The sequence below is a fragment of the Zootoca vivipara genome, chromosome Z1 (genome assembly GCF_965207765.1).
Source record: "Zootoca vivipara chromosome Z1, rZooViv2.hap1.1, whole genome shotgun sequence".
Lineage (NCBI taxonomy): Eukaryota > Metazoa > Chordata > Lepidosauria > Squamata > Lacertidae > Zootoca > Zootoca vivipara.
The window spans coordinates 56,973,752-56,998,131 of record NC_142583.1 but is presented as its reverse complement, the minus strand read 5'-3'; the positions used below and the strand labels follow the sequence as shown (position 1 = coordinate 56,998,131).

Below are 24,380 nucleotides of genomic sequence, written 5' to 3'. Positions count from 1 at the left end.
TCCCCTCCTTGCTTGTACAATACATTCCTGAAGGGTGGAGTGAAGGCGAGGAAACCACCCTTGCACCAGAAAATAGCTGTACTAGACATGTTGCTACCTTCAAACGGCATTTGTTTAGGTTCAGCAAGACTTTTCCCACTCCGAGGATATAAATCTCATAGAGGTTTTCCTCAAATAGAAATGTTCAGCTGCTTTTCCTGTGAAGGCTCCTGCTGTAGGAACACTAGAACATTCAAATTTATAAATAAAACAAAAGGAGAAAGAGGATTCTGGAAGCCAGTCTGAAAAAGAAATTTACAACAACAGTGTATATAGTTTACTTTCTCCTTGGGACTCTGGGTTGCATCATGGCACCAGAAGCTGGGACAAATGAAGCCGGCTACTACTCTTTTTGAAAACCGCCCACTTGCGTGCAGCAAGGTTGCTTCTAGAACGGCAGTCGTTTTGCTCCATAAAGCTCTACTTGGTCTGAGAGAAACGGATCTGCAAATGTCATGCTGGGTTTGCTCAGAGGCTGGCCAAATAGCACTCAGTAAATTTGTTATGTCATTCTCGGGAGTGTCAAAGGCGCTGTCTGAACGGAAGTGCATTATAAAGATAAAATGCACTGTCCCCATTTAAAAGCTAATCAAATAACTGAGAATGTAGACGTTTATGGGCCACGAAGGCATGTTTCTTGTCGAAAAACAAATGGAGACTTGTAAAACCGGGGGGGGGGGACGACCACTCTCTCCCCCCCCAAAAAATTCATAGAGCACTCTGTTGTTGTTTTTCACAAGCATGCACACAGAAGGAACACATTTCTGTTCACCTCATTTCCCTTCCAGATTGCAGGACACAATAATGCTTTTTTAATTAACTGCTTTTCGCAGACAGGAGAATGTTGCTGAAGTGACTAACAACATAAAAGCATTAAAACTCCAATCTACTCTCACTTAGGCAAAAATGGAGAGTGATTACTGGTATTTGAGTGGCTTCATAGAGATGTTAAACAACATGATGGATGAAATAGAACTCTGCAGGATCCCAAAGCAACAATGCCAATAAGTTGTGCAGAAACTACTCCGCACAAACCTCTGCCATTGGCTGAATCACAGGAAAGCATTAACTGCAACAGCACTCTGGGGCAGCCTATCTAGAAAAGTACCATGTTCGATGCTAATGAAAGTCACTCGTTCCAGGAAAATTAACAGGGCCAAACTCTTCCAGCCCCTCTCATGGCAAAGGTCGTCCCATGAGGTGACCAAAGCAGCTTCTATGCCAAAACTGGGCCTCTGAAACACAGCTGAAATGGATGTAGAAAATCACTTGTCCAGCAGCTTATTTGCTCATGCACCTTGCCTGGGAAAGGAATGTTAGTTACTGGCTGAGAGTTGTGTGATTTAGATCAGGAAAATGAGTACAGGTAGGTACCTCCCACCCCCCAGGTTATTACTGCTTTCTTTGACAAAACAGGGACCACCTGGACTCTCAGACAGGCATTTACAACCTTTTGGGTCCAGCTGGGACATTCTCTCACTGCTATATGTAATAAGCCAAGAGGGTCAAGGGTCAAGCTTGCAAGCGGTCAGCCAGGCTTGCCAAACCCCTTGTCCTCAGGTCTTAAAAGTGGAAAGACATCCGATAAAATTGGACCAGATGGTGCTCTGGACATCGCCATGGGAAGCAGGCAATTTTGACCTCATCGTGTCTTGTGTAAACATGATGATTCCTCCATATTGTCTGGGCCAAATTGTGAAACCTCAAAGCTGCGCTGAGAACATCTCAACTGGATAACCCTGAGAAAGACAGAGTGGTTGTAGTGAAGAAATGCTCCTATCTCTGCTGCATAATAGACTCAGTTATGAACTCTCTTTATAATTAGACTCATTATGAGTCTTCATCCACCTGTGTGTGATAGCTGTCTCTTAGCCCAACTCATTGCGCTTATATGAGATGTACACCAGAGAGCCATATGGGTGCTGCTTAGGGGAGAAGGTCCTTGGAAGCAAATGTATCACCCTCTGAAGTCATTTCTGTATTTTGCAAAGCTTCAGCAGCTGGAAATCCTCCCAAAGCCTTCAAAGAGTTCCTCAGAGACTTCGTTAGTCTCCAGGAATTTACCATTCCAACAGCTCCCCCCTATCCCTGGAAAAAATAAAGGGTGTTGTTCCTTTGAGCCTAAAATAAGGTTATTTGACCACAACAAGGGACAGTTAACACAAAATCCCTCATTATCAGACCACTACGAAATCCAAGTCAAGAATGTGTTTGGGGAAGCTCAAAGGTCTGCGGGGGATGCTGAGGTCCCAGATTCAATTCCTGGTATCTCTGGGTAGCAAAGGGAGAGAACCCTGTCTGAAATCCTAGTGTGCTGCTTCCAGTCAGTGCAGACAACACTGAGCTAGATAATGACCTGAGTATCAGTATAAGGCAGCTTTCTATGGATGGAATCTTAACGTTGTGCTAGTAGAATGGGGCTCCCCCCATGTGCTGTTCTGAGGGTTTCCCTGATGCTACAGAACAGCTTGGGGAGGAAAGCCCCATTGTGCTAGTAGGAGTCCTTGGTCTGGCTTCTGCTAGTGGAACAACTTAGTTGAAACTGGCGCTATGTTTCTATGTCCTGCTGCCATGTGTTGGGCTGATGACATGCTGGGACAGTCCTGTGGTTGTCATGGTGACCATGAAGTCTTGAGTTCCATCTTCCCCTTTATTGGGCATATGAATGGTACCTTGATTATTCTCATAAATGGTAACAGATCATTTTTCAGCAAGGAAGAAGAAAACATGATGAAAGTGAGCTGGGTTAGTTTCTCCTGTCAAAGGTTGAGGAACAAAGCAAGACGGTGCTTGCAATTTTTATGGAAAAACATGTTTTTATGTGGTATCAACGTTTCTGTCAAAAATATTGCAAATTCATAAGCCCTTCTACTTTAATACAAAAATTTGAACAAATTAAAAATGAAGTTTTGTATTACTGTTTAACCATTGTTAAAGCGGGTCAATTGTAACAAAGTGATGCAGTAGTTATTGTCAATCCTTTCGTGTTATTGTTATTTTTGTTACTGTTGAATTCTAAATAAAGCTTTTTAACAATTAAAAAACATTGAAATGGGACCACACACCTGCATTCTTAAGTGTACTGTGAAACCAGTATATTGTCTCAAACGGGCCTTATTTGCAAATACAGAGATGACTTGGCTGCAGAGGTAGCTACCAAAATCCTTCAACGGTTTTTGAATTTCATGAACTATAGCATCTCTTTGATGTGATCCACAGCTCTCTTTTTAAAAGATTCCAGAATCACAAAAACCCATAAATTTTACTGAGGGTTAGTCACACTTGCCACAGGTTTCTGAATTGTCATGCTTATTATTTCAGCCATCTGTTTTTTGTATAATACTTTGAAGTGAAACAGACTCTGATTCTACTTCTGTGCTCTGTGCACGGAATTGTGTTAAAACGTACCGGTAAATATCAACCCAGGAGTAATGGGAAACTTGAAGACAAACATAACTTCCTCTTTTTGTTTTTGTTATGCTGGTTTTACCTGGGAAATAATTTACCAGAGTTTCTCAAACTGTGTCAGAAGTTTCTCTTTCTGTATGTGTAATTTTGTGCATTGCCAAAGTTCAGCTCAAAGGCTCAGCTCAGGAGTGGAGAACCTTTGGTCCTCCAGGCTTAGCTGCCAAGTATCCCGTTTTTCGTGGGAAACCCCCGGATTTTAATCCGCTTCCTGCTGTTCTCCTGAATGGAGAAAAATCCTGGAAATCCCCCGGATTTCCTACCTGCCAGGGAGCCTCCATTTTGGGTGCCGCTCTTCCCATGTGTGGGCACTGGAAATCGGGCAGAGCGGCACCGGAAGTCGCTTCTACGCATGCCCGGCGGCCATCTTGGTGGTGGCCGCATGGCGGTGGCTGTCGCCAAGATGGCCACCGGGCATGCGTAGAACGACTTCCGGTGCCGCTCTGACCGATTTCCGGTGCCCACACATGGGAAGAGCGGCCCTGGAAGTTGCTTCTATGCAACTTCTTGGGCTTGGCGACTTTTGCCTTGGGAGTCTTGGGCTTCGCTTTGGGCTTGGCTGCCTTCGCCTTCGCGGGGCTCTTGGTGGGCTGCTGATCCCTCCAAGTGTTGTTGGACTCCAACTCCCATCAGCCCCAGCCGGCATGGGTAGTGGCCAGTGATGATGGGAGTTTTGGTCTGATAATATCTGGAGGGCTGTAGGTTCCACACACCTGACGTGGCTGGTAGCATTCATTCTTTTCCCTGGGAAGAAAAGAACCACGTCCATAGGAATTTGCACCCCTAAGGGTGTGACTTTCTTGGAGGCAAAACTGAACAAAACACAGCACTGTCATTGACATTTAAGGTGGTTCCTTTAGTTCAGTTGAGCAAATCACTGCTGAAACTATAATGAATGGCTGCAGAACAAATTGCTGCTCCTTCTGCTGGGCCCATCAAGAGATGCTTGAAACCAGACTTGAATAGGTAAAATAAACAGGGGAGATGGTATTGCCTGGATTGGAGTTATCTAAATAATCAGCTTTTCCCCCTCTAGAGTTTCTGTCTGTGCAGCCATAACTTTCAAGTCAGCATGGTTACTTCAGATAATAAGTCCTTTGGTAAGTGCACCCACCCATGTGTAAGAAAGACACTCTCCAGTGCCAATCTCTGTTTCTGCCCTTTGCTTGCCTCTCTTATTTCTAGATATTTCTGGCTACAGACATATTTGCTTCTCCACATCTAACTCCATCTCCCCCTGCCCCCAATTAGTCTTACAAGTCCACTTCTAATCTTATATACAGTATATATCCCATTTATATTTTTCGATTAGATTGGTTAGTATCCAAAGTGAATGTCAAAAAGACATAAATGTTTATGATTTCTCATCCATTTTGCCAATTCATAAGCATCACCATAGAAGTATTATTGCATATTACTCAGTATATGCTTTTCTTTAAACCTGCGGGGAGGAACTGGAGCAAGTCGGGGCTGAATCCCAGATTCTGTCACCTGCTTAGGGTCAACTTTGACATAATAACACACACTTATCAAAGGAGGTTTTTACTGTGGGATAATCAGCTGCATATACGCAACATGCTTAAGTCTAATTAATGCACAAACGGGTTAATACCATAGAGTAAGCTGTCCTACCAGGCTTAGCTATATTTTTTTACCTTACCTTGGGAAGAAATAGGTAATCAAGCCTCTCGTTCGTCCCCCAGTCTACCTGAGAAACTCAGCATGTGAGGAGGTTTGAGCTGCTTACTCCAGCTCAGCCACTTGGCTTTTATCAGCAACTCTTGAGTTCCTGTACCAATAATCCAGGAACTTTAACCACTTTATAACTAAACGAAGTTTTACGGCCTGTGCAACTTTTTTGGCCCATGTATGGGGACGCAGGTGGCGCTGTGGGTTAAACCACAGTGCCTAGGGCTAGCCGATCAGAAGGTCGTTCATTCGAATCCCCACGACGAGGTGAGCTCCCGTTGTTCGGTCCCAGCTCCTGCCGACCTAGCAGTCCAAAAGCACGTCAATGTGCAAGTAGATAAATAGATATTGCTCCGGCGGGAAGGTAAACGGCGTTTCCGTGCGCTGCTCTGGTTCGCCAGAAGCGGCTTTGTCATGCTGGCCACATGACCTGGAAGCTTTATGCCGGCTCCCTCGGCCAATAATGCGAGATGAGAGCCGCAACCCCAGAGTCTGTCACGACTGGACCTAATGGTCAGGGGTCCCTTTACCTTTACCTTATGGGAAAGCACATGAACCAGACCTTTGAAGATTTTGTAAGTAAAACAGTTTTTAACTCACCAAACGTGGTGTTTCACTATACTGAGGGAAGTGGGAAATTCTGGAACTCACTTGGAAGTGCGTATTTTAAAGGTCTAATAGCCTATATTTCCTTACTTTACTGTGCTGCATGCATGTTTGGTGACTTTAAATCTCTGCTGGTGTTTCCTTACCAAAGAGTACTTGCCCTAAACTTGGATCTTGAAATTCCCCATTCCCCTACCGCAGGCATCCCCAAACTGCGGCCCTCCAGATGTTTTGGCCTACAACTCCCATGATCCCTAGGTAACAGGACCAGTGGTCGGGGAAGATGGGAATTGTAGTCCAAAACATCTGGAGGGCCGACGTTTGGGGATCCCTGCCCTACCGCTAACCCCACTAAACAATTATAACCATCAATCAGCTGGTTGCAAACAAACTCACTTTTTAAGTTAATACATGATGTTAGGTGTGGGGCAGTTGGGCATATGTTGTTACAGCCCAAATTGGGAACTGGAGGTTCTGCACCACTGCTTTAAATCACATGAATTACTGCAAACCGATGTTCACTACTTGTTCCTGTTCATTCTCCCCCTCTGCCTGATTCAGATGATGACAAATCATGAACCAATAAAGAGCAGAAGGGGTTGAAATGCACAGGCAGGAGGAAGGGAGCGACCAATTGCGAGGCACGGCCTTGCTGACCGAAACATCCTTTGGCCCTGGCTTCTGTACTGGCCAGTTGTTTCACCAAAATTTTAATAATGGTATGCTGGAAAATTTATCTAGATAGTTTGTAATATATTAGTGCTTGCTGGAAAAAAGGACATTCCTATTTACGTATCCTCCATCTGAACAGCACGGGTAGCACATTCTGAAATGTTGCTTAGACCCATGACCATGGCAGTGTATCTTAGAACGTACAGGTTTTGTTCATGAGATCTTTGTTTATCATTATAACATTAGAACGGTTAGTATTTTGCACTGCAAAATAGGACTTGTTTCTATGATTCTAGACTCCTTATTTACCCAGTCTTCTTTCACTTTCAGAAACTTGGTGCCTTTAGATCAGCCAGGATGGGTGATGGGGTGGGGGATGGAATCCAAAATATCTGGAGGGCATCAGCTTGGCAAAAGGCTGCATTGTAGGCTGGGAAATGCTCAACAATCTGTGCATTTATTTGTGTGTAACAGTATCTATATTATACCACATCCATTTGCACACTGCTCTAATTTTAACAAGGTTTGCTCACCAATTACATAAAGTATTTTATTCACTTTGAAAAAGTTTAAAACCCTGGGAAAATATTATTCTTTCTCTCCGAAATTATACAACCTGCCACCATGAAGTGCATTTGCTTTAGTCACCTACTTTTCATTATTCAGTATTTATTTTAAGGTCTGGCCAGCTGTTTTTAAAGGAGAGCACTGTCACGGAACAATATCTTTCTGTGGAGAACAGAAGAAAATCTAAAAGCCAGAGATTGGAGAGAAAAATAAAGCATTAAAAAAATAATACTACAGTTCGAAGTAACAATTGCATCATAACTTCCAGTCAGAACCTCAGGATAAGTTGTGCTTTGTTTCATTTGGACAAAGCATTTGCTGTTGGTGAAAGACAAATTCATTAGTTATTTAAGTTAATATTGTGATAACTATTATATTTAGTTATGGTAAATTTGATTATACATTTTTTGAAATAAACATAGTTCTAGCCGCAAGTGAAGTATAGAAAGTTCTGTGCAGCCATTAAGAGCTCGACCAAGTTGTAACTGTCTGGTTACAAGAATGATAGGTGGCAGAGTAAAGAAAAGGGGGTGATGGAAAGCTAGAGACACATTAATTCTTGCCAAATGCACAATGCTTGAGAAGATGGTGTGTTTTGATCCCTGCAGTTAAAACCTTAAAGCAGGGGTCAGCAAACTTTTTCCTCAGACCTTGTGGGGGGCCGGACTATATTTTGGGGGAACCCCCCGACTCTCCCCGCCCTTCTCCACAGCACCGGACGAGCCCCGGTGGCTGCTTGCCTGTGCCTTGCGAGTGGCAGGGGCTGGTGGCGGCGGTAGCAGAGGGACGATGAGCGGCGCGAAAGGGCTGGCTCCGGAGAGGGGTTGCTTAAGATGGCACTCAGCCAACCACAGCTCAACAAAGCCCAGCCCCCTTCCTCCTTTAGGCAGGGCGGGGAGAAGCCAGGAGGAGGGAGGGAGGAGGCGCCGCCACGGTGTGTGTGTGAGGGCGGGGGGATGGCACAGCCTGAATGATCAGAATCCCCATGCTGATCCACGGGGCGATTCCCGGACCGTCCACGGGCCGGATCCAGAAGGCAATTGGGCCGGATCCGGCCCCCAGGCCTTAGTTTGCTGACACATGCCTTAAAGGAACACAACTTCTGAATGGGTAGTTACTAATACAGTAGAAATCCTTCTTCTGTATTTGAAGATAGTTAATAGTGAATGTAAAAATAAAGCTATGGTCCATGGGGTCACGAAGAGTCGGACACGACTAAACGACTAAACAACAACAAAAATAAAGTGGATGGGTTGAGGGACCAATCAGTGTATTGCTTGCAATTATGAATTCCTCTTTCAATATGAATCTACCCATAATACTAGATCTTCTCTGATGCCTTCTGCAGCTCCATCCTTTGAGGGAATCTCAGAGCATGATGACAAGGGAGAGGGGGTCTTTTCCCTGTTTAGAGAAGTTTTTAATGTTTGACGTTTTATCGTGTTTTTAATATTCTGTCGGGAGCCGGCCAGAGTGGCTGGGGAAACCCAGCCAGATTGGGGGGGTAATAATAATAATAATAATAATAATAATAATAATAATAATAATACAGTTGTGGCACCCCATTTATGCAATGTTCTCTCCCCAGAGCAAAAACTAATATCTTTCTAAAACTATTGCCCTTGGCATTTGATAGACCACAGTGATGTTTATTGCTTATTGATTATATATTGTGGTGATTTATAGTTTTTTTTAAAAAACTGTCATGTTTTTACTATATTTTCTATTTATGTCTTATGCTCTTAAAAATTGTAAGTTGATTGAAGAGTCTTTTGTGTCACAAGCAGCTAATATGTTCAGTTAATGAAATGGGCACAAGCCAATCATCATTATATCAGCCAGTGAAAATGTTTGGAATGCTTGTCAGCCCTCGTAAGATATAATGGATGAGTCCCTCCCTCTTACCTACCTGTCTTGACTGTGCTGCACTGACTTAATCTACTGTTTATTCTTAGTCAGTATTTATTGAGCCCTGTCATGCTCCAACCTATTCTACTGGGATGGTCAGAAAAAAGGATGTGCAGGCTCCAAGCAGATAATGGTACCTACTCAGAAGTGTGTGCCATTGAATTCAATGCAGCTTACTCCTTGGTAAGTGGAGTTAGGGTAGTGTATGGCGAACCCTTCTTTGTGCATTGTGTGTATAGAAGAACTGACCTGGAGAGAAGAATAAAAGCTTTTATGTGAGCAGAAACAACAGAGATCCACTTTACCAGCCGAACCAGCTTTTCACAATGCCCAGAAGGGGGGACGGGAAGCCTGAAGAGATCAGAGGTGTTTGTGAAAATTAGTCAGTATTAGTGTAATATTCCTTCAGGGAGTGTTTTATAATGCCCACCGGAATGTGTGGGTGGCTGGATCAGATTCCAGACTTAACTCGGTTGCTTTCAGTTACTGACATAATGCACACCTGTGTGTTCTCTCTTTTGACCTGTAAGTTGCAATGAAAAGACCCTGACACCTGAAATTAGGAGGCTTTGTGTGGCTTTTTGTTTGTGTGTTTATGGATGAAGAGAAAATATGTTATAGCTTTAAAGAAAGAAAAAGGTCAGAGGTTATTTTGACAAGGTGAAATTTTGCTTCCCACCTGCAGTTTTGACTTTCTGTTTTATCATTAGCTTTGCATGCTAATGCTTTGTTATGCAGGTGTTTGGTAATATTGTTAGCATGATGACAGTAGTGGTGTTTCTGTCCTGTTCTTCTACTGATGTGTTCAATAGTGGGGGAAAGATTCTTCTTTTTACCGTGTTTGGTACTTTGCAGTGTATTACGAAGACAGGTTGCTGCACCAAGGAACTTGCAGGTGAATATTTGACACAGAAAATAAGTTGTTTCACTTAGGTTTGAATGCCTGCTTGGTTGCAGTAAGGCGTGTAAACTTAGTTGCAGTAGGGTTCTGCTAAAGGGTTTGTAGAAACTTTGAGTTTCAAAGAGGGGTTTGGAAGGAAGTGTGGCATCATAGGGCTGTCCTGGGAAGCAATTCTGAGCAGAAAACTGTGATGAAACGGGATTTATGGGACATCCAGTGATGTCTACTCAACATACACAACAAAAATCCATGTGTGCAACAGAAGTTTCTCTTCTTCGCAGTCCCATGTGTGCACTCCAAACCTGTTCTAAAGGGTATTACAACCATCTGTAACATATTTTGTTGTTGTTATGCGGAGGTGAAAGGCAAAAGGAAGTAGAGGCCCCACTGCATTGATGCCCACTTGCATTATGTTGGATCTCATCCATAGTTTTTCAGTTATACCTTATATCCTACATAAAGCAAAGTAAGGTGTCCATTCTTTCAGGTGTGCAGAAGTGGTTGCTGTTGTATAAATTCAGTGGGTGGTATTCAATGAAAGGTTTACTCAGAGTAGACCTATTGAAATCAATGACCATGATTAAGTTAAAGGTAAAGGTACCCCTGACCATTAGGTCCAGTCGCGGACGACTCTGGGGTTGAGCACTCATCTCGCTCTATAGGCCGAGGGTGCCGGCGTTTGTACTCAGACAGTTTTCCCAGGTCATGTGCATGACTGAGCCGCTTCTGGTGAAACCAGAGCAGCACATGGAAACACCTTTACCTTCCCGCCGGAGGGGTACCTATTTATCTACTTGTACTTTGACGTGCTTTCGAACTGTTAGGTTGGCAGGAGCTGGGACTGATCAACGGGAGCTCACCCCATCGCGGGGATTGGAACTGCCAACCTTCTGATCAGCAAGCCCTAGGCTCAGTGGTTTAGACCACAGCGCCACCCATGCCCCTTATATAATAAAGTTATCCCCATTAATTTCAGTGAGTAAACTTTAGTTGAATGCCACCTAGTACAAATAACACGGTGTCTGCTTTTCTGATCTGCATGGGAGCTGCTTGTCTGAACAGATCCACACAGCCAGAGGTAATAATTGCATGGGTAAGTCTGATTGCATGGGTCTTTTCCACTGCATTGGCACTCCAATAGGTCATTTAGATCCACCATTCATTTGTATTTATTCAACAACAACAACAACAATTTATTATTTGCATCCTACCCATCTGACTAGGTTACCCCATCCATTCTGGGCAGCTTTAAGCAAGAATGGCCACTTCTGCATGTCTAAGGGAATCCACATTAAGATCCGAATTGCAGGAAAACAAGAAGAGGCTGCTGGATCAGGCCAAGAAGCCCATCTAATCCAGCATCCTGTACGCACAGTGGCCAGTCATTTGTCTATAGGAATCTCACAAGCAAGATGCTCTGTGCAGCACCACTCTCCCTACTTGCGATTCCCAAGAAACAACAATCCTAAATTAATATATACACTGATAGTGTCTGAACTAATGGTAACCAACCAGGCAAGTGATCCCGGGGTCATGATGAATAGCTCAACAAAAACGTCAACTCAGGGTCATCCAATTAAATTGACTGGCAGGAGGTTCAGAGCAGACAAAAGTACTTCTTCACACAATGCACAATTAATTTATGGTGCTTGCTGCCACTAATTGTAGTGATTGTTACTAGCTGGTTATTCTAAAAGGGGATTAGACTTATTTGAGGAGAGCGGCTATTCGTCATGATGGCTGTTAGGATTTCATTTGTTTTAATGTTGTGTTTTAATGTTGTCTTAGTCACTTTGGATACTTTTTCGTGAAAACTACTGTTTTGTTAATATATGATAAATATGGAATCTTTAGGTTTACAGACATTGTGCCGCTGAATGTCTACTGCTAGGGGACAACTGTGGAAGAAAGCTGTTGAGGAAGCAAGGTGCTGAATTAAATGGACCTTTCTTGGACTCGCTAAATTGGTGACACACATAATCCTAATGGCATTTGCATACACCCTAAAGCTTCATCTGCACATACAATTTTTATTTACATAAAACTAAATAACAATACAGTGGTACCTCGACTTACGAACAACCGAATTCTTCGACTTACGAATGGGGGTAATGGCCGCGCGCTTACGAATGTCTCGACACCCGGAAAAAAACCGTGGCGGTTATAGATAGGGATTTTTCGACTTACAAATTTTTAGATAGGGTTGCTTTGACTTACAAATTTTTCCGTTTCCAATGCATTCCTATGGGAAATCGCGTTTCCAATGACGTTTTTCGACTTGCGAAGGTGCCTTCGGAATGGATTAAATTCGTAAGTTGAGGCACCACTGTATTAAAATAACCAAGGAATTTATTTAAAAATCCATAGATACCAGTGGAATATTAATATCAGCTACAATAATCTGGGTACTACAAGCTGGCATCAACAGCATGGGAATGCCTGAGCAAGGATATAGTTTTCAATGCACTCTGGAAACACCCAGCAGTGTGTTTGGTGCCTGCCTAATCTTCAAGGGGGAATGCCACAGGATAGGTGCCACCACAGAGCAGGCTGTTTTCTGTTCTATAATGAGATGAGGTTCGGCAAGATCTGCTGCAGATCTTCATGTTGATTCCCCATAGGCCCATGCACTCCAGTACAAACAGTGCTTACAGTGTGCATGGAGCACTCCATTAGAGCACTCCATTGTTACTTACCATACCCTCTGGAGGAAGAATTGCTTGGCATGGGTAGATGGTTGTGTAAGGGGTAGATATCAGAAGGCCAAGCCCAGGCATTAGCTGTGTCTCTCTTTCTTGGCTTTTTTCTGATTAATTTGTTGAGTGTGTAACAGAATCAGACTGAGCTGAGTTAAATATCAGGCTAACTGGCTGTGAGTCGAGGCTCCACCCCCCGCTTTATGATGAAATAAGACACATCTTTATTGGTTACAGAATGTGAGTGGTACTGGTATTGGCTTAGGCACTGGATCCGAACAGACTATACTTGACTCCTGCCCGCCCTGCAGGAAGTCACACAAGGGTTCACGACCTGTAGGGGGAGCCTGTAGATGCAAATCATCATGGGTCGTGCCATGGCCCTAGCCACCACCTGGGCTTCGGACAGGAACTATGACCGCTGGATTCCTTTAATGGAATACCCTTCAATGGAATACCCTTCAAGGGGAGGTGTAGGTGATGGCCACAACCTCCCCTCCAACACACAACACATTTTCCAATGCCTAACCGCCGAACCTTACAAAGTTGTGACAATTTGCTACGAGGTAGGCCAGTGATGGGCAACCTTTTGAGCTTGGTGTGTCAAAATTCGCCAAAAAAACTGACTCGGGTGGTGTGTCACTTTGAGAGAAAAAACCATAATTTCGCGATATTTATAGTTTAAATAACAAAAATGTATAATTGTAATATATAACTGTATTTAATAAACCAAAAACTAATTATTTAACCAAACCAAACCAAAAACCCCTTATTCATCACAAAGTGACCAGAGTTGTTGATCTTTTTTTGTTGAGCTGCTGACCAAAGTTTTGGAGGTTTTTTTGGGAGTGCGTGTGCAAATGTTGCTTTCCTTTTTTAGGGGGGATGCCCCAAAGCTGCTGCGCTTTTTTTGGGGGGGGGAAGAGAACAGAAATAAATGACGAATAATACCTTTGCTGGAACTAACACGCAGCACCGACATAGTCTGCCAAAGCGCCAAAAAACCCAGCACAGAACGGGTTAAAAAACGGACGCTGTTACAATTCAAACGGGTTAAAATTCGAACACGAATGGGCAGATGGGGCGCGTGCCAGCAGTGAGGGTTCTGCGTGTCACGTCTGACACGCATGTCATAGGTTCGCCATCACTGAGGTAGGCAAAAAACCAAGTGGCCGGTGCCAATCTGCGAAGTGGAAAAAATTCCTACCAGGCCCCTTCAACAGGTGACGAACGGAGGTCCATAGCAAGGTCAGATGTTGAATGCAGGAGAATAGAGGAAGGGAGGGCAGGAGATCCGTGCATGCAGGAAACAAACAGGCTGAACCACGGTCCCACGTTCACTTAAGAGCGGCAAACCATGCCCCCTGGCCAGCTGCATTGGCTGGCGGAGGGCATGACGCGGGCCCGGGACTCCCTGTGATGCAGTGGGCCATCCATGCCCCCTGTGAAGCGCGGGAAGCGAGACCGCACAACGCCTCGGGGAAGAGGAGAGGCTTTGCTTTGAAAATCTGTTAATGTCTCCAGAGCATAGTATGTGCTACTGATTTCTGAAAATTAATGCATGGGCATTTATTTTCAAACAAGGTCACGGAGCATAGCGGACTCGCTGTAAGTTTATATGTTAACATTTCTAAACTGAGATATCCTTCTGCATTTTAAGTGCCCTTGACATAGCAGTTGCTTGAAACCCATTCTGTACTTCTGCTACTTGAGTTGCACTATTCGTTCTGAATATCCTAAATAAATGGTCATAGAATATGCATGTTTGATGTTTTTGTGGGGTGGGACTGCGTTAATCAAAAGCGATATTATTCTTTTTAAAAACAAATGCAAATGTTAAATGATTTGACAGTCTGCAGCATATTTTACGTAGTGCATTAAACTGAGTGCCTTCTGTTTATGCTAAAAATGCAGATAAGCAGCTTTCAAGCACTGTTTGTAGTTTAATAGTTCCTGAAAGAAGCGTCAGCACATTTCCGTCTTGCCTTTTCTAGACAAAACAGTGTGATCTGATCTGCTGGCTTGTACATAACTACTGATCTGTTGTCTAGAACAAGTTAGGAGACAGTGAACTCTGCAGAAAGAGAAAGTACTCCATACAGCTTGTGGGTAGTTTGGATGTGCTGGCGCCTGTAGCCACGGCTTTCACTGCTCTGTTGCATTAATTACCGGTAGGAGCGGAATAAGGTCCTCAGACACAGCTAACTTACTGTCACTGAACTGCTCAGCTTATGAATATGAAGGCAAGCTGAGTTCAAGCCAGCAGTGCTAAAACAGTTGCACGTATCAGGATAATTGAATACATTGTACTCTCCAGCTATAGACATACAGTCATACCTCGGTTTGCGACCAATCGGTTTGCGACCGCCATGGACCCAGAAGTGTTTACATCCGGGTTCCGCGGCGCGCGGATGTGCAGAAGCGCTCTATCGGTGCTTCACGCACGCTCAGAAGAGCCCCTCGGTTTATGACGAACTCGGGGAGCGACCGGCTCCCTGGAATGAATTGTGGTCGCAAACCGAGGTATGACTGTACTGTATTTGCTGTAGACTGTTGTCATGGTATTTCCCAATGTTCTAAAGGTGGTGAATGGGTTGTTTGGTTCCCATGGCTCTGAGTTTGGGCATGCTATTAGTTTCCCCTGTGGGGGACAGAAGACGAGGGAGGAAATCAAAGCAGGTATCACACTTTGGCACTGAAGCCCAAGGAGTGAGCAAGCGCACAGTATCCTCTAGTCCAGAGATTTCCAAACGGTGTGTCGTGACAGGTTAGTGCGTCGACTTCAGTGTGTTGCATGTATGCTCCTGCGCTCCTCTCAGGTCTGGAAAGGGGTTAGTTTAAGCTTTGGTTTGCTAGTAAAACTGAATTACTGTGTTGTGAAATGATGCATGTCCACAGAAGTGTGTCACCAACATGAGTTGTTTGGAAATATCTGCTCTGGCCTTAAAGAATGCACAGGCAGAGCTGGGCAAGTAAAGACTGCTTTGCTCCCTCCACTTTCTCCTTCTTTTGATAGGATGCTACCGAGACCCCACTGCCCAGGAGGAAGCTCAGCACAGGCTGCAATCACCCACCACTCAGAATATCCCCCTTCTACACCACACACCCACTCATGCACCATGGATGAAGACGGACCATGTGGTGTGCTTGCATAGAAAAGTTAAGATTAGAAAAATAAAAAAGCTTGAGCACTTGCAGCCACAAGTTGAAAACAAACTCAGAACCAAACGATATATTTGCTTCAATGTGTAGTGTACAGCTTCATTTTCTCTTATTCTCTTCATGTAAGTACGAGCATAGGGAGTCCCTGTTCTCAGCGGTATCACAACATGTTGGAAAGAGAGGTTTTTCTCTTCCCTCTCCAGCTGCAACACCCCCCCTTGAAAATCTCACTCCCTCCCCAACAGCTATGAGGCTTGAAAAAAGTTCCCACCCTTAGGGGAAAAAATCTTGTTGTGCATAGGAATTGGAAGAGAATGGGACAGACCTGGTTTGCATTTCCCACCAATATCAACGTTCACAGAGCAACACTGTCATATTCCCACTGGTTTAAGCTTTCCGAAAAACAGTAGCATAGCTTATTTTACAGCTGAAAATTTCTGATGGAGAGGGCAGTGGGCGTAATAGGGTCCATATGCATGGGTACTTTAAAATGCATTCGAATATTTATTCAACACCTGATCCACACAGATTAATCTTTAGCGGCTGCACATATTGCATACAACAGGGCTGGCTCACTTGTGACCTCCATGTATTGCTGGACTACAACTCTCATCATCCTTGACCATTGGCATTCTGGCTGGGGCTAATGGGAGTTGGGAGTGCAACATCTGGAGGATGTAAAGGGTCAGATGTGAGGACAAAAGCAACCCTGCATATATGCATTGGAAGAATTATGCCTGCAGGAATAAAAGGAATCTACATTTCCACTTCCTTCTTCACCTTTTATCTTTTGGCTAAAGATTCGTACTGGTATAGGTGGATGTGTCCATAGTTCATATCCAATGAGGGAAGGAGTCATCCTAGTTAGGTCCTGCATTACTGTTTGGAATCTGTTCATGTAATACTGAAAAACAGAATCAAAATATACTACCGTAATTTTTGTTTGTAATTTATTACGATCATTTGAAGGAGGGTTATTTAATTTCTACACCATTTAATTAATTCAAAATATTTCTAAGTGCTGTGCAGAGTGTTATTCTTGTTGAATATTAGCACAGACTAATATTGCCACACACCTTGGTATATCATACTCGTATGTAAGCACTATAAAAATGCCACTTAAAAAAACAATCAGACAAATTTCCTTTGGCAAAAGAAGAGCTCTGGACTTTAAAAGCTGCAGTGCGACAGTTCACATGTAGGTTCAGTGAGAAGCTTTTAACCCATCTGGAAATGATAAGGAATGGTGTATGAGCAGAAAGCCAACCTTTCTCTCTAATGTGGGGCTTTCATTTCCACTCATGTAGTTCTGTGCCTGGTTGGACTATTTCTTGCTTGCCAGCTATACAATCAAAGAGAATTCTAGGGGCCCAGTGGGGTAGGGGCAACAGCTGAACTGCATTAGGGCAACCACAGCCTGGGTTGCATTTCTTAACTGCTGAATAACAGATCACAGGTGCAGGATTAACCCAACATACGGAGCTCTGTTTTGTTAATGGAAGCCCCTTAGCAGCCGTAGTTTACTGCTTTGTCACATGGTTTTCCTCCAAGGGAGGAATCTGGCAAGGATATAACAAGCCTACGGAAATTGAATGTAAGTAGAATAGGTCAGCTTTTTTTAAAAAAATAATCTTTACAAAATACTTTAGGGAAGGGGAAAAATGAGGAAGAATGAGCTTTTGAGTTTATCCTCTTTGCCAGGGGTGGGGGAGAGGTTCAGTGGCTTTTTACAAAGGATCAGGCATGGGCACACATGACCGGAGAATGCCATTTGATTGAAGTGCTACTACCTGTGGGGCTAAGGTGATGTTATTGTGCACATCGCCTTGCATTTCTGCATTTTCACACAGGCACTACCCAAAGTGTCCCCATTCATTGGAGCCCTTCTGAGTCCTTTGCACATTGAGCAGTTTGGTAAAGGGACCCCGTGACCGTTAGGTCTAGTTGCGGTCGACTCTGGGGTTGCGGCGCTCATCTTGCTTTACTGGCGGAGGGAGCCGGCATACAGGTTCCGGGTCATGTGGCCAGCATGACTAAGCCGCTTTTGGCAAACCAGAGCAGCACACGGAAACGCCGTTTACCTTCCAGAGCGGTACCTATTTATCTACTTGCACTTTGACAGCTTTCGAACTACTAGAAACCTCCAAATAACACAGATTTCCCAATCACATGGAAGGTCTCTAGCCATGTTCAGCTGAACATAGTTAGAAGCTGCCTTCAGGCTTTTATGCTAAACACATGAAGGACAGGAGGAGAGAGTGTGCCACGTGTGCAGGGGACATTGGGATGGAGCCACACAATTAACCCTCCTGTGGTCAGGCTGAGTTCTTGAATTGGGATAGTGATTTTCTAAGGGGCAGAGGAAATAAGGACAGTTGGGGCACATGAAGCCTGATGTCCTTGTGGACATTACTTTGTGGGTCAAGAAGATCCCACATTCAAACAAATGTAGGCTCTTCTGATGCATTTTTTGTTGTTTTTTCGCTGTGATGAGGGAACAGTAGAGGGATGGGGAAGGAAACCTAGAAACCCAAGACCTCCCGCTTTGTCCTCGTTAAAAAGAGCAGTCCTCATGAATCAGCTTATATGCCCAAGTGGTCAGGCTCAGCTGGTTTTATAGACCTGGCTATTAATATGTTCCTATTTTAGACTGGTTTCCTTCCTTAGGCTCCAGATAAGAAAAGTTAAAGGGGAAAGTTTGTGTGTGTAAAAGCAGAAATAGAATCTTGCATAGGTTATTTCCCTCCCACCCACATCTAGGAATGGATGAATCTGTTGCTTCTTGGCCTTTTGGCTAAGATCAAGTGCAGTGCAGTTAGTAGATAGTTGACACAGCATTTTTTCCCCTAATCAAAGGCAGGGCTTTCCCTCCTCTGAAATTTGTGGCTTGCTGCCAAAAGACCAAGTGGATTTCTCTGTATTCTTGTTGGAAGATTCAGAAGTCAGTGTGCTTCCACCACATCGAAGCTTAACAGCTGTTGTGCATTTCTGAAAAGCATAAATGTGTTTGTACTGTTTTAATCGATTGAGCAAATTACATAGTGTTGCTCCTTGACCACAGGTTTATTATCATTGTTCTATGTGTTGTATTTAATTACCATTTCCTTTACACACATTTTCTGCCACTGAAACAGGTCCCATGTCAAACTGATTCACATAACCACTCTCCTGATGCCTGCTTCCCCCTCCCCTTAACTCTGTTAAGAGTTTGTGGGTGCCAGACACTTAATCCCAGTACCAAGCAAATGTTGAAAGATAAATAAGTTGAGCTAGTTTCCTCATGACACAATCGCCTGGGAGATGAGCCATTAGGAAAACAAAGGAAAGGTGATGGCCCATTGAGAAAGCAAAGGGATGAGGCTCTGTGCCAGATGGCAAGCGGGTGGGATCCCTCTTCCAACTCTTAGGTAGAAGACAAAGGCAAAGTCTGAATTGGAGTTTGAGTTGGCTGTGATGTCATCTTGAGAAAAGAAGGTTGCAGGCTGGTTAAAGGTTGAAAGCTGGAGAGAGGGTTAGAGTTCCGTGGTTGATTTCTGCTTGGATCCAAGGCTGCACCCATGGGAGAAGCAATACCCTCTTGTAGTAGTAATGCTATGAACCCTTCCATCATAGTCCCAGGTTGTGTATAAACCATATATAATAAAGACACCACAGTCTCTGCTATACCTCATTTTGAACAGGAAACACGGACCCTGAGTTAAGCGCCTGAACCCCTAGCATTCCAATTGCTAAACTGAGGACAGATTTTAAAAATAAAACTCCTAACCCCAAAATTTTCATTTTGAATCTCTGATATAAGGTGCCTTTCTTAAGACCGCTTCCCAGTTTTATCATTCCATGAACTGTGGAGAGGTAGCTAGCCCGTGCCTCATTCAGCACATGATCGTTGACAATGAAACCTTATCAGTGAAACTTTTTATTTTACTGTCCCTCCCAGAACTGCTTTATGCAGTAGGCTGTGGCTGTGGTTTCAGAGGGATAATTTATTGCACTTTCCTTCTGTGCTGCTGTTCTGTCACTGATTGGTTGCCAACAATATCCTGTGGAAATTCCTTTATCTGATGCCTGAAAAAATATAGGGAGTTAAAGCAGTTAATATTTCCCTTTCCCATAAAAGCAGTCATTTTTTTTAGGATGTAATTTGACTTGTTCAGATATAATCAGGCTGTTGATTGTGCTCTCGTGCATTCAGCACTTCAGCCGGGTACTTCCTGATATTGTATAATAGAAGGAAATACTTCAGCAACTGAAAATTCTTCAACAATATGGTGATTTTTCAGGAATGCAATAGTAATATTCTGTGTTAAGATTCCTGCATTGACCCTTGGGATCTCTTCCAACTCTAATATTCTGTGATAGGAGACAGTATCAGTCCCCATTGATTTAAATGGGAGATACTTAATTTCCAATTAAAACTCTCCCATTTAATTTCATGGGTCTTAAAACGTGCCTAACTTTGGCTGGACTTTGTCCCAAATTATTTTATTTACACGTTATTGTATTGTATAACTTCTGCCTGGAACATTTTAAAAAGTTCACTGTTTGTTCATGAATAACAACGTAACTAAGTAATAAGAGCCAGAGAGGAATCTCTCTCTCTCTCTCTCTCTCTCTCTCTCTCTCTCTCTCTCTCTCTCTCTCTCTCTCTCTCTCTCTCTCTCTCTCTCTCTCTCTCTCTCTCTCTCTCTCTCTCTCTCTCTCTCTCTCTCTCTCTCTCTCTCTCTCTCTCTCTCTCTCTCTCTCTCTCTCTCCCCCCTACACACACACACAGAGAGAGAGAATGAAATGGCCACAGAAGGTGGATAAATTTAGTTATAAAAGTATCATGGTGTGGATGAAAGAAGACTGGTATTTTTATTCTTCTTTACTATTAATATATTTTATTTAGCTCTGTTGCATCATGAGCCAGATGTCTGAAACCTCTGCCTAGAACATTTTTAAAAGTTCATTCTCTGTCCATGAATAACAATGTAACTCAGTCACAATCCTAGCTTTGTGCATATCTGCTGAAAAAAAGGGGGTCTTGGTTTTAAAAGGCTCTGTTCCACTGGCCCAGAAAGTGAACATCTGTTGATGCTAAATTTCCCTGTATAGGCTGGGTTTTAAAATACCCTAATCCAAAAATAATCGAGAGAGCAAGAGAGAAAACACTTTTTCTCCCCACCCAGAAAGAAGTAGTATAAAAGAAATGCTTGGAGCCAAATCATAGTTGCTGCTCATAGGCTGAAGGTAATATGTGCTCAAAATCTAAAGTTATTATTGTTAAAATACCAAACACCCCCCCCTAAAAAGAAGCCAGAAGAATAGTGCACCTGTTATAGTGCCCTGTATTGGTATAAAGGGACGGAAGTTTCCCAGCAAAACACTGAACAATACATTTAGAAATATCTGATGCTACAGGCCTTTCTAGCTGCAGATTGGCATGAAGCATTCCACATCTGGAATGATCTTAAGGCCTTGAAATCCACTTTCACCAGCCCATGCACTTAGAAAACTAATGGGGTAGGGGAGACTAGAATGGGCCATTTTCCAATATGGGTCCTGCAACACTATGAATCCTGTCCTGCAATCTTACCGTTCTGGGAGAGTACCCCAGGGGCCATGTGATGAGCTCTTGAGAGCACCCATCTCCTCTCCTTGGTGGTTCCTCCCAGACTGCAAAAGTCCTTCCCTGAAGAGGCTACTCTGGCTCCATCCTTGCTGTACTTCTTTCTGCCAGCAGGTACTTGTCCCAACAGATTTTTTAAAATGACAGTTTTTAAAGAAAGGGCTGGTGGGTTGATGTTTAGCAGGTTTTTTATGATTAATTTCCTCCTCCAACAACAACAAATCTTTATTGCAGTTGTAGACCAGCACAAGTTACTTTCCCCCCATATATATATTTTTAGCTTTTTCTATTTTAGCTGTCAGCCTCATTGAGTCCCTGTCAGGGAAGAAAGGTGGGATATGTATAATAGTAATATTAATGAGAATGATAACAGGTGAGGGGAATAAGACATTGTGCTGACCCATCAGGCAGTGGCTGTTTCTACCTGCCTTGCCCCACATTCCAAGCCCTAGCAGCTTCAAAAAGAAGTCACTGACACAGACATTATGTGTAGGTGCATGAATGGAAGGTTTTGCATAGGGGTGGGGGGAAGTGTGTGTGTGTGAATTTCAACGAGGCCTAGTTTGTTTTTAGTTGCTGTTTTGTTAATGTTGTTAATATTGTTTTGCGAGTTACGAGTGCTGCAGTGCTTTGTAAATCTTAACAATATCACTTTTGTTTGTGCTGTTCAGCTTATTTTTGTAGTTGTTTTGTTAATAGTGCTTTATGGAAGGTGGTTGTTTTAGTGATGATTTGAAATTTTGATTTGTCAATTATTCTGCTTGATTTATGTCGTATTGTGATGTTCTGTTATTGTTATTTGTTTGTGAGCCGCTTTGTGATTCGTGTGAGTGAAAAGCAGCATGTTGTTGTTGTTTAGTCGTGTCCGACTCTTCGTGACCCCATGGACCAGAGCACGCCAGGCACTGCCTCCTGCAGTTTGGTCAAACTCATGTTCGTAGCTTCGAGAACACTGTCCAACCATCTCGTCCTCTGTCCCCTTCTCCTTGTGCCCTCCATCTTTCCCAGCATCAGGGTCTTTTCCAAGGATTCTTCTCTTCTCATGAGGTGGCCAAAGTATTGGAGCCTCAGCTTCACGATCTGTCCTTCCAGTGAGCACTCAGGGCTGATTTCCTTCAGAATGGAAATCAGCATAGAAGTATAATAAATGAATGAAAATGAATAGCAGTAACAACAACAACAACAACAACAACAACAACAACAGCGATGCCCTAGAAAACCACTGCTAGCCAGCGTAGGCACTAATGAGCAAGAAGTGTCAATGGTCATATTTGGTGTAAGAGACTTTCCTACCGGTATGTTTCTTTGTACCTATCCACACATGATCAAGCAAACAGTTGCTGATAAAGCATTAAAAGTCTTTCGGAAAACCGCTCTCAGGCATTCCTCCCCAGCGACTTACCTTTTATTTCATTCTGTTTCTTTTGCAGCAAACTTTCTAGACAGCAGACCCTTGAGGAGTTCCGGGAAGGTGAACATGGAAACCAGGAAGGAAGATAGTGGGGGCACGGCAGCATCTCCTCCCCAGAAGAAGCTGTTTTGCCATTGCCATCACTACTGCCCCGAAGAGTCAAAAAACAACACTTGCAGGTGAGTTGTGGGAATGATTAACCCGCAGAGTCTGTTGCCACATGATTGCGGGGGGGGGGGCATCCAAGATGCCTTAGATCAGTGGTCATCAACCCCCGGGCCATGGACCGGTACCGGTCCGTGGATCAATTGGTACCGGGCCGCCCAAGGAACATTAAATACAATTAAATTAAAATTATTAAATCAAAACAATCTAAATAAAATATAAACAATCAACGTCCCCCCCCCCCTCAGCGGGCCGCAGTAAAATTACCAAACGTTGACTGGTCCACGGCGATAAAAAGGTTGGGGAGCACTCCTTAGATGGTTTTAAAAGACAGAGCCAGGAAGGAGAGATCTTAAAAATTCTGTTAGCCATGATAGCTAATGGAAGCATCAGCGATGTGATTCTGGTGTACAAACCATGGGGAAAAGGGCTGTTGATGGCATGCCCCACTTGTGGGCTTCCCAAAAGTATCTAGTTGGCCACTGTTGGAAGAAGGACAATGGGCTATATTATGGTCTGAGGGCTTTCATTGAATCATAGAGTTGGAAGGGACCCTGAGGGTCATCCAGCCCAGCCCCCTGCAGTGCAGGAATATGCAGTTGTCCCGTACGGGGATCAAACCTGCAACCTGCACCACACTAACCAACTGAGCTCTCCAACTGATGAATGAATGAAGGAATCTATATTTGCGTCAGCCATCGGCTATAGCAATAAAACAACAATACGATATACAAAGAATAGAAATAAAAAGTCAATTATATAAAATACATTTTAGGGTTTGGAATCAAATAGTGGATCTTATTCTGATTCCCCCAGCTAAAAGCCTTGCAACCTTTGCTGTCACCTGCTCATCTTGATCTGCCAAGAGAAAGGACACTGTGGCAGTGGTTGAGCGACCCGGAATGGACAATAAAAGATGGGTGATAATCTCATTCCTCAAGTATTTGTAAAGAGTGCAAGCCAGAAGGGCATGCGCCACCGATTCGGTACTGCCATTTCCACAGGGACATAAGTGTTTTTCGTGTGGAATCTGTTGGAATCGTCCCTCAAATACAGCTGAGGGCAATACATTCGATCTTGCGAGAGAAAAAGCACGTCTATATTTTAGAATTGCTATGTTATGCAGATAGGGTGCCAAGAGAGTCGAAATGGGAAGGTGGAAAATAATCATACTATGGGCAAAATTTCCTTATTGTGGCCAAGTTGTTCTGACGCTCAGTATCATTTAGGCGCTGACAAATTAGCCTGTTTGCTTTACTAATTCCCAAAGCGAGTAGCTGTTCTAGTGATTAAACCACAAGAGTGAAGTTTTTGATAGAGAATTCTAGTCCAGGCGTTCTTGTGACAATCTTGCAGCACTAGGGATATCAGACCAGGGGGGGGGGAAGGGGGGCTGAGTTTAGGTGAAGCCAATAGTTAAGTGTCCTATGCCAGATCCGTAATTCTACCGAGGGAAGACTAGCCTCTAGGTGCAATGATGCATTTGGGACA

At 43.6% G+C, this 24,380-nt stretch overlaps 1 protein-coding gene across 2 annotated transcripts in view; it reads left to right on the top strand.

Moving 5' to 3' along the window:
• BMPR1B (bone morphogenetic protein receptor type 1B) overlaps positions 1–24,380 on the top strand; it is a 213,555-nt gene that overhangs the window by 155,414 nt on the left and 33,761 nt on the right. For both annotated transcript variants that reach the window (XM_035112925.3, XM_088660495.1), the window contains one exon: positions 22,744–22,903. In XM_035112925.3, the coding sequence (XP_034968816.1) occupies positions 22,744–22,903 (160 nt within the window). The remainder of the gene's footprint in view (positions 1–22,743; positions 22,904–24,380) is intronic.